Raw genomic sequence first — 16,910 nt, 5'->3', positions numbered from 1 at the left:
GTGCTGCAGAATCTGTTTGGGGTGTAAATCCAACTCCACCCTCCAGGACCCGAATTTATTCTGGTCAGGCTGCACTCTCAGTTAGTTGTTCTTCGTAGGTCAATTTCTGTTATACCCTCGCCGTTGCGAGGTTCAATTGACCTGGGTTCTTGTTTTGAGTGAGCCTGAGAGCTAGGGATACCCCAGTCGTGAGAACAAGCAGCCTGCTTGTCCTCGGAGAAAGGGTATGATACATACCTGTAGCAGTTGTTCTCCGAGGACAGCAGGCTGATTGTTCTCACCTTCCCTCCCTCCTCCCCTTTGGAGTTGTGTGTTTCATATTTTTTGCTAGTCATTCAACTGGCGGGAGCGGTCGCGCACGGGCGGGAAGACGGCCGCGCATGCGCGGTGGGCGTGCCCTGCGTGCTGACCGTCCCGCGAAGCTTATTTCCGGTTGGTGGGGGCTGCCGCGGACGTCACCCAGTCGTGAGAACAATCAGCCTGCTGTCCTCGGAGAACAACTGCTACAGGTATGTATCATACCCTTTGCCGTAGAGCCTGGTATCCCCTTTCAGTTTCTCTTTTAGGGGAGACGGAGGAGGACAGCAACCACTAGCGGATTAAGAAAGCATCATGCCTTAATCCCTACAGTGGTCAGCTGCTCAATCAGAACACCTTTCCATATCATCAAGCTGATCAATCCATAGACTGGTGGGTTGTGTCCATCTACCAGCAGGTGGAGATAGAGAGCAAACTTTTGCCTCCCTATATGTGGTCATGTGCTGCCGGAAACTCCCCAGTATGTTCTCTATCTCAGCAGGTGGTGGTCACACACAGCAGCAGCTCTGGCTAGGCCTCCAAGCCTAATTTTTAGGTTTTGTTGAGTGCCTGGGGTTGAGGGCTCTTTTGAGCAAGTGCAAACCTGGTGGTGCCAGGTCCCTCCTTTTCTCCCCCCTCCCGCTGGCTCCGTTAAAAAAAAAAAAAAAAAAAAAAAAAATTTTGAACGGCCTTAAAGGCGTTTATTTCGACGTTTATTTAAGCGTCTATTGCAGCTACTCACTGAGACACCAGGTCGTTACAACTCGGAGCGGACAGCAGGTAATTTTACCTTTTTATAGCGGGCGGGGGTTCCCCGATTCTTCTCCTCGTGGCTCATGGCGTCGGAGGGCGAGGGCGCAAAGGGTCGCTCCCCGGGTCGCTCGAGCGCTTCTAGAGGGGATGCGGGGGTCTTCAAGCCGGATTCGCCCTTGGTGGGTGACAGTTTCGCGACCGATGCATGTCCCGGTCCTTCCTCCGGCGTGGCGGTTTTTCCCGCCATAAACGCCCATCCCCCGCTTCTCGCCTCCGCCATCTTGGCCGGCCACGCGGCTCGGACGGCTTCTTCTTGGACCGCCCTTGAGGTTGGAGACATTAATGCCATGAACGCCCTTAATTTGGGCGACGGCACAGAAGCGGCTAAAGTTAAGAGCCGTTCTTCCCGCGCGGCTCCTTCGCGGAGTTTCGCGCCGGACGCCATTTTGGATGCGCAGCATGTCTCTCCCCCGCTATTGCGAGCGCCGGTTGAGAGCGCGCCTAGGGCTGCTGCCCAGGCTGCGGAGGTGCACAGTCTGGGGGGTTTCTCCCCCGAGTTTGTTTTGCTGCTGCATCGGGCCTTCCTCATGCACAACGCTGCCCCCGCTCCCTCCTCTGGTAAAGAGGTTGAGGTTCCCAGAGGTAAACGCCCTCGGGTTGATTCCCAGGCCTTGGAGGAATTTGTCTCCTCCGATGTAGATGAGGGCAGCGTGTCTGAGGTCTCCCAACGGTCCTTTGCGGATTCCTTGGAGGAGACGGATCCCCGCTCGGCTGGAGCGGATGACCCCTCTGCAGCGCGGCTTTTTCGCCCGGAGGATTTGCCCAACCTGTTATTACAGGCCATGGACACTTTGAAGATATCCTCTCCGGAGGACGTCTCTCCCTCAGCCCCTGTTGGCTCTGCCATTATGCTGGGGACTAAGCGCCCGCCTAGAACCTTCCACGTGCATGATGCCATGCACACCTTAATTTCGGCTCAATGGGATGTCCCAGAAGCGAGCCTTAAAGTGGCTAGGGCTATGTCCCGCCTCTATCCTTTGGCTGTGAGTGAACGTGAGGCCTATCTGTGGCCTACCGTGGATTCTTTAATCACTGCGGTGACTAAGAAAACGGCATTGCCGGTGGAAGGTGGCACGGCCCTAAAGGACGCCCAAGACAGGAGATTGGAGGCGGCCTTAAGGTCGTCCTTTGAGGCGGCTGCTTTAAGTTTGCAGGCCTCAGTTTGCGGCTCCTATGTGGCCAGGGCGTGCCTGACTATGGTGCAGCGGGCTTCCCCCTCGGATCATTTCTTGAGGAATGATTGGCCAGCCCTGGAATCGGGCTTAGCCTATTTGGCAGACTTGCTGTATGATGTCTTGAGAGCCTCAGCTAAAGGCATGGCTCAGACTGTCTCTGCGCGGCGGTGGCTTTGGCTGAAACATTGGTCTGCTGACCACGCCTCAAAATCCCGCCTGGCTAGATTGCCTTTTAAAGGCAAGCTGCTCTTTGGGGTCGAGCTGGACAAAATCGTGACTGATCTCGGCACGTCTAAGGGCAAGAAGTTACCGGAGGTCAGGGCTCGGGCTAGTGCTCGTCCCGGTACCTCCAGAGGACGGTTTCAGGAAGCCCGTCGGTACCGCCCGGGCAGGTCGGGTGCTTCTGCCCCCTCTTCCTTTAAGAGGAATTTCTCCCCCAAGCAGCATTCCTTTCGCAGAGACCGCCGTCCCGGAGGTGCTCCCTCCGGTCCTCCCCCAGGGTCTCGTACCCAATGACGGGGTATTGGTCCACGCCCCAGTGCAGATTGGAGGACGGCTGTCCTCGTTTCTGGGCGAGTGGACCACAATAACTTCAGACGCTTGGGTGCTGGAAGTCATCAGAGACGGCTACAAGCTAGAGTTCTGCCGACCCTTAAGAGACGGGTTTGTACTCTCTCCCTGCAAGTCTCCGGTCAAAGCTGTGGCAGTGCAGCAGACTTTGGACAATCTGATCCGCCTGGGTGCGGTCGTTCCGGTGCCAGAAAGTCAGCTTGGCAAGGGGCGTTACTCCATTTACTTTGTGGTACCAAAGAAAGGAGGTTCTCTCCGGCCTATCCTCGACCTCAAAGGGGTCAATCGGGCCTTGAAAGTGCGGCACTTTCGCATGGAGACTCTCCGCTCTGTTATAGCGGCAGTGAAGGCAGGGGAGTACCTGGCATCCTTGGACATCAAGGAAGCGTACCTGCATATTCCCATCTGGCCTCCTCATCAACGCTTTCTGCGTTTTGCAGTCCTGGGCCGACACTTCCAGTTCGGAGCCCTCCCGTTCGGGTTGGCTACTGCTCCGCGGACCTTTTCCAAGGTAATGGTGGTCATAGCGGCCTTCCTGCGAAAGGAAGGAGTACAAGTCCATCCTTATCTGGACGACTGGTTGATCCGAGCCCCCTCTTATGCAGAGTGCGGCAAAGCTGTGGACCGGGTAGTTGCTCTTTTGAGCTCCCTGGGATGGATCATCAACTGGGAGAAGAGCCAGCTGCGCCCGACTCAGTCCCTGGAGTATCTGGGAGTTCGATTCGACACCCAAGTGGGCAGAGTGTTCCTGCCAGTCAATCGGATTGTCAAGCTTCAGGCTCAGGTGGACCAGTTCCTAGTAGCCTCTCCTCTTCGGGCTTGGGACTATGTGCAGCTGTTGGGCTCTATGACGGCCACGATGGAAGTAGTGCCCTGGGCCAGGGCTCATATGAGACCACTACAACACTCTCTGCTGCAGCGCTGGACTCCGATGTCGGAGGATTATGCGGTGCGTCTTCCCTTGGATCCAGCAGTGCGCAAGGCGCTGAGCTGGTGGATGCAGACAGACAAGTTGTCTGCGGGAATGCCTCTGGTGTCCCCAGAGTGGATTGTCGTCACGACGGACGCCTCGTTATCGGGCTGGGGAGCCCACTGCTTGGGAAGGACAGCGCAGGGGCTCTGGTCTCCTGCAGAGGCAAAGTGGTCTATCAACCTCCTGGAACTCAGAGCCATTCGGTTGGCGCTTTTGGAGTTCATCCCGGTACTGGTGTTCAAGCCTGTACGGGTCCTGTCGGACAATGCCACGGCTGTGGCCTATGTCAACCGCCAGGGAGGTACCAAGAGCGCCCCTCTAGCCAAGGAAGCTATGAGTCTATGCCAGTGGGCGGAAGCGAACCTGGAACAGCTGTCAGCGGCCCACATTGCCGGAGTCATGAATGTCAAGGCGGACTTTCTCAGTCGCCATACCTTGGAGCCCGGAGAGTGGCAGCTATCTGCTCAGGCGTTCTTGGACATCACGAAGCGCTGGGGCCAGCCGAGCCTAGATCTGATGGCGTCATCGGCCAATTGCCAAGTGCCGCGCTTCTTCAGCAGAGGACGGGACCCTCGATCCCTGGGAGTAGATGCTCTTCTCCAACAATGGCCGACACAAGAGCTTCTCTATGTGTTCCCGCCCTGGCCCATGTTGGGCAGGGTACTAGACCGGGTGGCAAAGCATCCCGGCAGGATAATCCTGGTGGGTCCGGATTGGCCCAGGCGTCCCTGGTATGCAGACTTGATCAGACTCTCAGTCGACGATCCTCTGCGGTTGCCAGTGGAGCAGGGCCTGTTACATCAGGGTCCCGTGGTGATGGAGGATCCCTCCCCCTTTGGTCTTACGGCCTGGCTATTGAGCGGCAGCGTCTGAGGAAGAAGGGCTTCTCAGACAAGGTCATCGCCACTATGCTGAGAGCGAGGAAACGCTCTACTTCTACTGCTTACGCCAGGGTTTGGCGTATCTTTGCAGCGTGGTGTGAAGCAGGCTCTCTTTCTCCTTTCACTGCTCCAATTTCTTCAGTGTTGACGTTCCTGCAAGAAGGTCTGGACAAAGGCCTGTCGCTCAGTTCCCTTAAGGTCCAGGTAGCGGCTCTGGCTTGCTTCAGGGGCCGCCTGAAGGGTGCTTCCCTGGCTTCGCAGCCAGATGTGGTGCGCTTTCTCAAGGGGGTTAATCACCTGCGCCCTCCTCTGCACTCAGTGGTGCCTGCGTGGAATCTCAACCTGGTGCTAAGAGCATTGCAGAAGCCGCCGTTTGAACCCTTGTCAAGGGCATCTCTGAAAGACCTGACGTTGAAAGCAGTCTTTTTGGTGGCTATCACTTCAGCCAGAAGAGTTTCCGAGCTCCAGGCGCTCTCATGTCGAGAGCCTTTTCTACAGTTCACTGAGGCAGGAGTGACTATTCGCACAGTGCCTTCCTTCCTGCCCAAGATTGTTTCTCGCTTCCATGTGAATCAGCAGCTATGTCTCCCTTCCTTTCGTAGGGAGGACTACCCAGAGGAGTACTCTGCTCTTAAATATCTGGATGTGAGACGAGTCATCATCAGATACTTGGAAGTGACCAATGATTTCCGGAAATCGGATCATCTGTTTGTCCTGTTTGCAGGTCCTCGTAAGGGTCTGCAGGCTGCTAAGCCTACAGTGGCAAGATGGGTCAAGGAAGCCATTGTAGCGGCTTATGTGGCCGCAGGGAAGGTGCCGCCTATCCAGCTGAAGGCTCACTCCACGAGAGCTCAGGCGACCTCGATGGCAGAGGCCGGATCCGTCTCCTTGGAAGAGATATGCAAGGCGGCAACTTGGGCTTCGGCTCATACATTCTCCAAGCATTACCGTTTGACTGTGGCTGCACGGGCGGAGGCCCGGTTTGGAGCTTCAGTGTTGAGGTCAGGGATTTCAATGTCCCGCCCTGGGTGAGTACTGCTTCGGTACATCCCACCAGTCTATGGATTGATCAGCTTGATGATATGGAAGGTAAAATTATGTATAATCATACCTGATAATTTTCTTTCCATTAATCATAGCTGATCAATCCATAGCCCCTCCCAGATATCTGTACTGTTTTTATTCTGGTTGCATTTCAGGTTCAAGTTTAGTCTTCAGTTACTTCAGAAAGACTTCGTGTTCAAGTTTTTTCACTTGGATTCTTCAAGAGTTAAGACGAGTTTGTGTTACAGTGAGCTGCTGCATTCCTCTCCCCTCCGTTTTACGGGGCCGGATTGAGACTTAAAATTCTGCCGGCACTCCCTCCCGCTTCGTGCGGCTGTAGGGCAGCTTTGTACCCTTCCCGCTTCGGCGGTGTTAGGGTCAGTCAGCTCCTCCCGCGGTTGCGGTTGCAGGATAAGCCAGATCCCCCCGCATCGGCGGGTGTGGTGTCCCTCCCCCGCTCCGCGGGGATGAGCTGGACGGATTCCCCTCCCCCACTTGTGTGGGGATGAGCTGGGTTAATTCCCCTCCCCCGTTTCGGCGGTGGTGAGCTGGGCAGAGTGTCCCTTCGTGGGTGTAATTCTCTAAGTGCTGAGTCCTGCGGATGGAGCTTTGATATCGACATACTGAGGAGTTTCCGGCAGCACATGACCACATATAGGGAGGCAAAAGTTTGCTCTCTATCTCCACCTGCTGGTAGATGGACACAACCCACCAGTCTATGGATTGATCAGCTATGATTAATGGAAAGAAAATTATCAGGTATGATTATACATAATTTTACCTTTTGTACCCTGGACATAACTAAAACGGGTCTAACTTAGGATGCCCTTTTTTTAGGCTTGGTTTCCTGTTCGGTAATCACTGTTGGGCAAACCGATTTTGGACCCTCCCTAGTCTTGCCTAAAACTTGCCCCCCCCCCCCCCCCCCCCTTGCTGTTTGGGTGTACTGTAGTGTTGGAAGTTCCTTTTTCCTTTGCAAAATCGGGATTTGGCGTTTCAAGTACATGGACATCCATATGCTTCGAGAATAAGCTCTCTAAGCTCTTAACCTGCTGGACAAGTGGAACATCCTGACCAAATAATTCTATTTTATCAGGCGTATCTGGTAATTCAACTGTATTCACCACCATCACCTCTCTTTTTAACATTCAAAACTGATCTATTGTTCTCCAACCAAGTCACAGCCTCAGTGAATAAGCATGAGAGATCTACGTGCAGACAACCTCTATTGAATACAGATCACTCATGCATATATATTAGAGTATCCTGAAAAAAACAACCCATTTCTAGTATTCGAGGACTGGAAGTGAACACCCTTGTGCTGGTTATACAAATAACTATATGTGTAAGACTCTGGGCTATATAGCAGATGTATTTATGAATGCATTTCTTTAAGTGATATTCTAACTGGTATTTTGAATTAAGCCAGAGAAACACTACTGGTAACATTGAGTGCAGGGACATAGAACACCTGAGATCTGTAGCCCCTCTTTTTCTTGGGTACATTGATACACTCATGGCTTGTGGGGGAAGACTGACTACCATGTATCCTGGGACCGGTAATTGAACAGTTAAGCCATAAGTTAGTCTTCCTGAAAGCTGTCAGAAAAGAATTTTGATAACTCCCATCTCAATCATCAGGAGGAAATAAAAGTTTAAGGAGAAAAGAATATCTGATTTTAGGCCTAAAGGTTCTTTGGGAAGAAAGAACACATACACACCTTATCTAATAAAACTGTGCATCAAAGATAGTACTGAATAGGAAAAAAGAAGGGTGCAGGGTTAAAAACATAAAATGTACTTATATAACCAAGTTATATGAATACCATCAAGAACTGTTGGACTGTTCATACTGTACATCTTCTGACTCGAACGATGCATTTTAGAAGACATTCTAGAGTCAGATGGATTATGTGGGGATGCATCTTGAGGAACATTCTGAACATTCTTTGCTACTTTTGTTGTGTTTATCTAGGAAACATCAGATAGAAGTGTGCTAGAACTTCAGCAGTATGCCAAAAAGAACAAGCCAAATCTACACATCCTGAACAAGCTGCAAGAAGAAATGAGAAAGCTGGCACAAGAGAGGGTGAGTCCAGCAATTCAATAGTTGCTTGATTTCCTGTCCTGGAGGAGGAGGGGTGGGATTATGCTGGGTCTGCAGATTGTGTGAGTTTCTACAGTTTCCTACATTCATAAATGATTGTAAAATAAATCGTATGCCTGGCGTACAGTTCAGTACTAGAAATTTACATACCGCTAAGTATTGCACTAGAGATCTTTCTTTGGAGGATATTTCTAAATTCTTTAAGCTGTTTCTCTGTGTTTGTTCTGAAGATAAAACACGTTCAGAACAATGTTACATATTTTTTTTTTAATTTATAGATTTTATTTAACAACCATGGTAACAGCATTCTGGAGCAATAAGCTCCCATAACATTCAAAAATACATTTAAATAAACATGTTTCCAAAATCCTTTTTTCATTTTTCTTCCCCCCCTCCGATCCCTCCCTTCCACTCCTCCCCCCCTCCCCCCTTACCCCCCTCCTTCCTCCAATTTGGTTTGATTTAACCCGTCTATTTCCCTTAGATTTCAGCCAGAATAACCTCTATATGCTTCCATTCATCAGCAGAGGAATTAAATCGCCCTCTACGTTTATCTGTCTACTTTTCCATGGCAACCACCATTTTAAGCTTCTCAACCCAATCCATCCCCATGGGGCCCCTTGTTTGCTTCCACGTCAAAGCCACAGTTGTTTTTGCTGCCGCCAGGCCCATACGGAGTGGAGGAGTGGCCTAGTGGTTAGGGTGGTGGACTTTGGTCCTGGGGAACTGAGGAACTGAGTTCGATTCCCGGCACAGGCAGCTCCTTGTGACTCTGGGCAAGTCACTTAACCCTCCATTGCCCGCCGCATTGAGCTTGCCATGAGTGGGAAAGCGCGGGGTACAAATGTAACAAAAATAAAAATAAATAAAAATTCTACACTGCCATTTCTTTCCCCTTCTATTTCCCCAGCCCAGCAAACACCACTTGGGATCGCAAGGTACCAAGGCGCCCACTGCCTTTGTTAGTAGGCTCGTTACTTCTTCCCAAAACCCCTGTATTACTGGGCAATCCCACCATATGTGAAAATATGTTCCCTTCCCCTTCTCGCATCTCCAACAAACATCTGTCGCAGTCGGGTACATTGCTTTTATTTTATCCAGCGTATAGTACCATCTGCTTAGTATCTTATATTTTCTTTAATGAGAACGCAAATGGAGGCTTTTTTAACCTCCAGGCAGATTCCCCTCCATTCGGCTTCAGTGATCTCAGTGCCGAGATCTCGTTCCCAGGCCTTCATAAAAGGTAATTTTACAAAATCCCTTCCCCTAATAAATTCGTAAAGTTTTGAAATCCCTTTACCTTTCAAATCGATATCCCCCCACAGATTTTCAAATTTTTCAGTGGTGGTTTGGCCCTCCCTCAAGCCTTTCTCTTTCATAATATAATCCATCACCTGTGAGTATGCATATATGTCTGATTCTGGTAAATCGTATGTTTTGCTGATTTCCTCAAAACTTCTGATTGCACCATTCTCCAAGAGCTCCCTAAATCGAATCAGTCCCTTATGAAACCATGTAAGGAACACCCGACTTTCTCCCCCTCCTGGAAATCCAGGTTCTTGAGTTATCCATGCATATGTCGATCTATGTTGATCTCCCCGTAGCCTTTTCTTAAGGGATCCCCAGAGCTGCAACAGGTGAGACACAAACGGATTCAAAGATAGTTTCCTATAGTTTGCTTCAGGAATACAGCTCCATAGAAAAGCATCCAACTTCCCCCCCACTGGACAAATATCTGTTCAAGTCGAGTTATCGGTGATAGGTCTACCTTACTCCATATCCCTATCTGTTTCAGTTGAGCTGCCCAGTAATACCAAAGTATATTTGGCATGCCCCTTCCCCCTTGATCTACCGCTCTCCATAAAATCTTTCGGGACAGTCTTGCCTGGTTCCCTCCCCAAACAAATCTTCCTAATTCTGCTTGTATCTTCCCTAATTCACCCTTTGGGACCGGAATGGGTAGGGTCTGAAATAGAAACAATAGCCTGGGCAATATATTCATCTTTATCGCCGCTATCCTCCCCCACCAAGAGAGCCAGCCCAACTTCCACCTACTGAGGTCCTTCCGAATGGATCGGAGAAGTGGGGCGTAATTCAGCGTATATAGGCTATTAAGGTCTCGTGGAATGCATATGCCCAGATACTGAAAACTCTCATCCGCCACCCGAAATACAAAATTCCTCTCCAGCTGTTCTAACTCTTGATCAGATGTCGTAATCCTCATTATTTCTGATTTGTCTAGGTTTACTTTGAATCCTGACAATATTCCAAATGATTTTAGTTCCCTCATTATTATGGGCAAAGTCAACAACGGATGTCCTACATAGAATAGAATATCGTCGGCAAATAATGCCATTTTGTGGTCCCTCCCACCCATCCGGACCCCTTTAACATCCCCAAGCATTCTTATTCGTTGTGCTAGTGGCTCTATAGAAATCGCGAACAGTAAGGGTGACAAGGTACATCCCTGACGTGTTCCCCTCTGAATATTAAACTGGCCAGACCAACCACCATTCACCTTGATCCGAGCCACTGGTGTTGTGTAGAGACCCTTCACCCATCCTATAAATAGACTGCCAAAACCCATCTCATGCATGACATCCCATAGATACTCCCACTCCACCCTATCGAACGCCTTTTCCGCATCAACCGTGAGTAGCGTTAAGGAATCCCCCCTTCTCTGCGCTCCCCAAATGATGTTTAATGTGCGTCTGACGTTGTCACTCACCTGTCTATGGGCTATAAATCCTGACTGGTCCTCATGTATAAGGTCTGGGAGGATCTGTTTCAGTCTATCTGCTATAACTTTTGCTAATATCTTAACATCGATATTTAGCAGTGAGATCGGCCTATATGATCCACAAGCTGTGGGATCACGTCCCGGTTTTAATAATACCGAAATCCCCGCTTCCCGCATGCTCAATGGTGGGTTGCTGTCTACAAAACAGATGTTCCCTATCCTCACCAATAGGGGTCCTAGTTCATCCTGGAATACTTTATAATATTTTGCGGTAAAGCCATCTAATCCCGGTGACTTGCCTCCTTTCAAACCTTTTATAACTGAGAGTACCTCCCTCAAAGTGAAGGGGGCCTCTAGCTCAGCTCTCTGCGTTACTGATATCTTTGGTAAATCTAAGTCCTGCAAGTACTCTCGCATCCCTTCCTTCTGAGTCTCCACTCCTCTAGAGTACAATTTGGTGTAATATCGCACAAATTGTTCTCTGATATCTTCATCCTGATAATACATTGTGTCTTTTGGTCCCTTTATTTTTATTATTGTGTTTTTAATCCTTCTCTCCCGTAACCTCCTAGCCAACATGTTTCCTGCCTTATTGCTAAACTCATAAAATTTCTGCTGCATTAAACTTCTATGGAACTTCATCCTTTTCATCTGTATCTCTTGCATCTCTGATCTACATCTAAGGAGCTCTTGCAGATTATAAGTACCTCCTCTTTGATGTCTAGCTTCCAATTTCACCAATTCTTTCCTAACCCGCATTTCATGGCGCTCCCGTTCTTTTTTCCGGAATACCCCTTTTCGGTTAAGATGGCCCCTGATCACCGCCTTCAATGCATCCCATACAGTCCCATCTCCTACCTCCCCATTATCATTGATGTCCAGATATTCTTTAATGGCAGCCCGTATGTCCTGGCAATCCACCTCAAGATCCAATAGAGTTTCATTCAGTCGCCACATTTTCCCAGCACCCTGTCGTCCCATACCCTTCAATGATATCCATATTGGAGCGTGATCAGATGCGTGTAAACTTTCAATCTCTGCATTGCTTATTTCACCCCATAACTCTCTGCTACACAAGATCATATCGATCCTTGCATATGTGTTTTGAGTATGTGAGTAATGTGTAAATGATTTTTGTCCTGGGTGTTGAAGTCGCCACACATCAATCAGGTCCAATTCTCTAATTAGCCTTAATAATGAGTTTCTATTAATTCTTCCTACTCCCACTCTTCCCTTAGAATGGTCGATCTCAGCCATCGGAAAATTGAAATCTCCCCCCCAAAAGGATTCTGCCCTCCCCAAAATTTATCATCTCTTGTCTAATGGAATCATAAAACTTCCCTTCTCCTACATTGGGCGCATAAACATTTATTATTGTGAGAGATTTATTATTTATCTTTCCCTTAATGGCAATACATCTCCCTTCCCCATCCTTATATATTGCTTCTTTAACAAATTGTAGATGGTCTTTCACATAAATCACCAGCCCACCCGTTTTGCTGCCCTTCGGATCTGCCAGTGCATAGCCCTCTCCAAGACCCTTATGCATGATTAAATGTGTGTTCTGTGCCCTGATGTGAGTCTCCTGCAACAAAACAATATCCCATTGCATTCTCCGTAGCTCTCTAAATATAACACTTCTCTTTTTCGGGCTGTTCAAACCATTTACATTCCATGACCCTACCCTTAGCCCACTTCCCACCCCTCCCCCCTCCCCTGTACCCCTCCCCCCACCTTCCCCTTCGTGGGCCCCACCGGCAACTGGCCACCTCCTTCTCCTGCCAGTTGTGCCCTGCAGGAAGTGAGCTCTCCCCAGATACCCGCTTATAAACCTTTAAACTCAATAATATGCCCTCCCCCTCTTGTAACATCTCAATTCAAACTCCCCCCCCCCCCCCCCCCCCCCCCCCCCCCCCCCCCAACATCAACCTACAAACCGCCACCTGTTATTTCTCCACAGGCAGTCTTTCTGATCAAATTTTGTCCTTCTAATGTTCCAATCTGGTCAAGTCCCATGTTCATTCCCAGCCTCCGGTCCTTCCCTCTTCCTTGGCGTACACTCTTTCTGTCCTATCACCTTCTGCCAACCAGGCTGCTTCCTTCTCACTGGGCTTCGTTCTTTATGTTGTTGTTGTGAGCTTTCCGCTTCTCTCGGGAGATCTGTACATCCCATTTCTCTCAGTATTTTCCATGCTCCCAGATGTGATTGCAGCCTACGTGTAGCACTGCCCACTGTGATTTGTATTCCAAATGGGTGCAGCCACCAGTATCGCAGCCCAGTCTTCTGGAGATATGTCGTGACTTCTTTAAAGTCCCTCCGCCTCTGTAGTGTTTTCCTTGCTAAGTCCTGAAACACTTGGATTTTCCCAGATTTCCACTCTATTTCACCCATGGTTCTCGCTTTTCGCCATACTGCTTCCTTAGTTATAAATTTGTGGAAACAGGCTATTATATCTCTAGGTATTCCACCTTTTTGAGGACCCAGGCTTCTGTGTGCCCTCTCAATTTCCACTTGTACTTCTCCTGCCATGTCCCCAGCATTATTATCATTCTGAAGCAGAAAGGCGCAAATGTCTTTAACCGTTTGTACGGCATCCTTAAATTGATCTTCCTCTGGGACCCCTTTGAATCTTAGATTGCATCGCCGTGTGCGATTTTCTAAGTCCTCCAGCAGCGTTTCCATCTCCAGTTTTGACTGCTGCTCTGTTCTGATAGATTTCTGCAGCTCCCGAACTTCTCTGATATTGTTTCCGTCCTTTCCTCCGTCTCTACCAATCTATTGCCGAACTCTCGCATTTCATCTCGGAGTTCCTCTACCGCAGTATGTATGCTTCGTCTTGTGGCGATTAATTCCGTTTTAATTTCCTTAAACCACTTCACGAAGTCTTGTTTACAAATCTCCGAGTCACTGGTCGCGTTTTCCTCGAGGTCTGGGTCTGACTCGCTTTCCTCAGCCGCCATTTTGGTACCTCGTGTCGCCGCTGTGTCTCCCGTGCTTTTACCCACACTCGGGGCTTCGGATGCGAATTTAAATTTGGCCAGTTTTTTCTTCGCTGCCATGGCGTTTATAGACTTTTTGTTTGGGAGTATTTCTCTGCGTTTCCGCGAGGGTAGCGCCTCAGTTCGCTCCGGAGTTTACAGAGCTTTCAAGGTAAGCAGCCATCTGCAGGAGCTGACGTCACTCCCCCCCCCCCCCCCCCCCCCCCCCCAATGTTACATATTTTATTTATTTATTAGGATTTATTTACCACCTATTTGAAGGAATTCACTCAAGGCGGTGTACAGTAAGATTGCTTAACATTTCAGATCATATTGGTCCTCAGTAAAGAGTGTGCTCCTTTTTTTTTTCTCATTTAACATGCTGTCTTTGTCCTGCCAAATTAGCAGCTACATCCTTGCGCTAGATGTAATGGGAGAGCTGAACAATTTCTTTTTTTTTTTTTTTTTAAATAGTACTGCAAATGAACAAACTGTGCATACATTGATATTAGCATTATAAACAGAGAACTCCCACCAATACCCCTCCCTACCACCTCTAGTACAGTGGCAGGTATACATATCTCAAGGCCAACCAATTACTTTCAAAACAGTACCTGCGGATAAACCAGTGAAAATAGATTTGCAAGAAATAAGATCCTGGTCCGTTAGCCAGAGAAACTGAGTACACTAGTGCACAGAGTAAACTGATATTGTGACACCATGTTGATGAAACTTATGTTACAAATCCTGACTATCCTTGAAATTGATATTAACTGGTGTATGTGCAAAGAGAAACAAGATGTATGTAATGTCTGAACTTTTTTGTAAATCCAAAAAGACAGGAGGAGCCGCCATGGAAAATCAAAACAAAACAGCAAAAGTAGAGGCTGACAAATCTACAAACCAATAGGGAGATAATATCAAAGAGCAGGTTTTTTTCCTGTCACAAGGTGTTGTTTGCTGATTGGTTTGCTGTTTTTTTGTTCTCTCCATGGATTGAACTGTTATATAACCACGTGCATACAAAAATGATTTATCCAAGCCAATCGGCTTCTTTTCAGAGAAAGTTGTTTGTGACCCCTGAGGCAGGCACTTTGGCGCCGAAACACGGACCGTGTTGGGTCCTTGATATGAATATTCTGAATAAACTGCTCTTTGATATTATCTCCCTATTGGTTTGTACATTTGTCAGCCTCTACTTTTGCTGTTTTGTTTTGAACTTTTTTGTAAGCATCATTGGATCTGTTTCTCTGGCTTTTTGGTCATTTATGGTAAGTTTGCCACTAGGGTAAGCCAGGTGCCACTATAAAGGCCGGATATCTGAGCCTCTATGATTGTGGAAAGGATAAGGATTTAATTCTTGCTTGAAGGGGACATAAAAATCAACCAAAACCTGTTTTCTTTTCTAGGAGGAGACTCGAAGAAAGCCCACAATGACTATAGTAGAATCCGCCCAGCCTGGAAGTGAACCTCTGTGTACTGTCGATGTCTGACCAGAACATTCAGTGAGGGAGCAATAAACACATAAGACAAATCTTTTCTCCAGTTAAACCAGTTAAGAGTTGATGTTAATTGAAAAATGTAAAACTGGCTGCTTCAGTGATGAGTATTTTTGCACCATCGGGGCAATATTACTACTAATGAAAGTTGTTACCTCATAAGTGAAGAGATTCATTTTGTAAATGGTCAAAACTCCTCAAATAATCATTTTTTTTCATGTGGAGATGCACAATACAATTGCAGCCTTGTCCACACAGTAACAGTAAAGCACGCATTTTCTGTTCAGATATCCACTGATGAGAAGATTAAGAAACTAAAATGTGTTTATATATACAGACCTGCCAACATTTTGTTTTTCTGTTATATGTTGCAAATTAGCACATAACCCTATATGCACTGACATGACACTTTGAATTCTATGATGAAATTGGAGAGGAACGGTGCTTTTAAGACTGGATGTTAGGCCAGTAAATACCGAATGGAGCTGGGGGTTGTCAGGTACTTTAATGAATGTGGATGCCTGGCAGTGTTGAACAACTACCCTTGAAGTTTGGTACAGGTGACTTGAGGAGCTGGGAGAAGTTAGACTTTTTGTATACCTTATGCCTTGTTTGCTAGCATTGGAAATAATTGAGGTGCTGGGGCTTTGGTTGTTCCTGCCCCTGGTACATTTCATATGTGTTAAGTGAAGTGGCTGCAGAAATGGTATTGGCTACCTTTAGTGCAGAAATTCACATGGAAATGACAAGCAAATCATTTGAAAAGGCTCTGTCAGCATAAATAGAAAGGAAAGCTGAGTTTTCAAGAGGCCAGTTTCCCTGTCATTCTTTGACATCTTTTTCCAGGCATTACATGTTTAATACAAGTCACTTGTAGGTTACCCACAGAGTGAACAGGTTTATGCACTTGCTGACATAGAACACTGGTAGTTTTTATGAAGATAGCATTATCTGGTTATTTTCTTCTGGATTGTATTTTCAAGCTTCAATTAAATCATATATATATATATATGTACACAGTTGCTCTGTGATTGGTGCTATATATATATATATATATATATATAAATGTTGAAAAGACAAAGCTTTGACTCTTCCCCTCCCCCCTCCCCTTTTCTGGTTACTGTTTAAACCATCAGTGGAAGTAAAATGAGATGGTGTTAGAAAGGGGAGTTCACTTTGATAAGTGTCAGTTGTAAAAGAGAAGCACTGATCCTGGATTTGTAATAGTGATATTTGATTAGTGAAGGCTACACACAGAGCTTTTATCCATCCACTTCCAAAAAGCTATGCCCGATATGGAGCTAGACAGAAGGCTTGAATTTGGTCCCCTAGCTCTACTGTTCCATAAAGACTGAGGCAGTGGATTCAGTCCGAATGTTGCAGCTTTTTACATGGGGGCCTCTGGAAGTTTGCTTTTTATTTTTGCCATCACATTTACCAGTCTGTTCAAAGATTTTTATTATTATAGGTACATAACATACAAACAATAAAGCACATTTGCCAGTCTGTTTAAAACATCATCTGAAGGCATCATTTCCAGTGTTGCATTTCATTTGGTACAGTATCTGCTGTTCTGTCCTACTGTAGCAAGCTGTACACAGTTGCTCTGTGATTGGTGCTATTAAAGAGCTTTGTGGACAGTTAATATTTAATGCTTTTAAATGTAAACACGCTGATCCTTCCTAGCTGATCCTTTAGCTCCTTGACCACAAATGCCAGCCCTCTGATGAGGACATAGGGCATGCAGCAAAATTAAAATTCAGCATTCTATACTTTCAACTAAGTATGTGTATATTTTCCATAGAAGAGTGAAAATGCTGTGTTAATAATAA

General features: G+C 47.4%; 1 protein-coding gene across 2 annotated transcripts in view; it reads left to right on the top strand.

Moving 5' to 3' along the window:
* The window catches only part of DGCR8 (DGCR8 microprocessor complex subunit), an 82,016-nt gene extending 65,872 nt beyond the window's left edge, over positions 1-16,144 (top strand). The window contains exons 13-14 of one of the 2 annotated variants that reach the window (XM_030217443.1): positions 7,729-7,842; positions 14,989-16,144. In XM_030217443.1, the coding sequence (XP_030073303.1) occupies positions 7,729-7,842; positions 14,989-15,072 (198 nt within the window). In that variant the 3' untranslated portion in view covers positions 15,073-16,144. The remainder of the gene's footprint in view (positions 1-7,728; positions 7,843-14,988) is intronic. The other variant, XM_030217444.1, reaches the window with a different exon arrangement.
* Positions 16,145-16,910: the final 766 nt, after the last annotated feature.

The sequence above is a fragment of the Microcaecilia unicolor genome, chromosome 11 (genome assembly GCF_901765095.1).
Source record: "Microcaecilia unicolor chromosome 11, aMicUni1.1, whole genome shotgun sequence".
Classification (NCBI taxonomy): Eukaryota; Metazoa; Chordata; class Amphibia; order Gymnophiona; family Siphonopidae; genus Microcaecilia; species Microcaecilia unicolor.
Note: the sequence above shows the minus strand (reverse complement) of the source record. Positions and strands in the feature narration are given on the sequence as shown.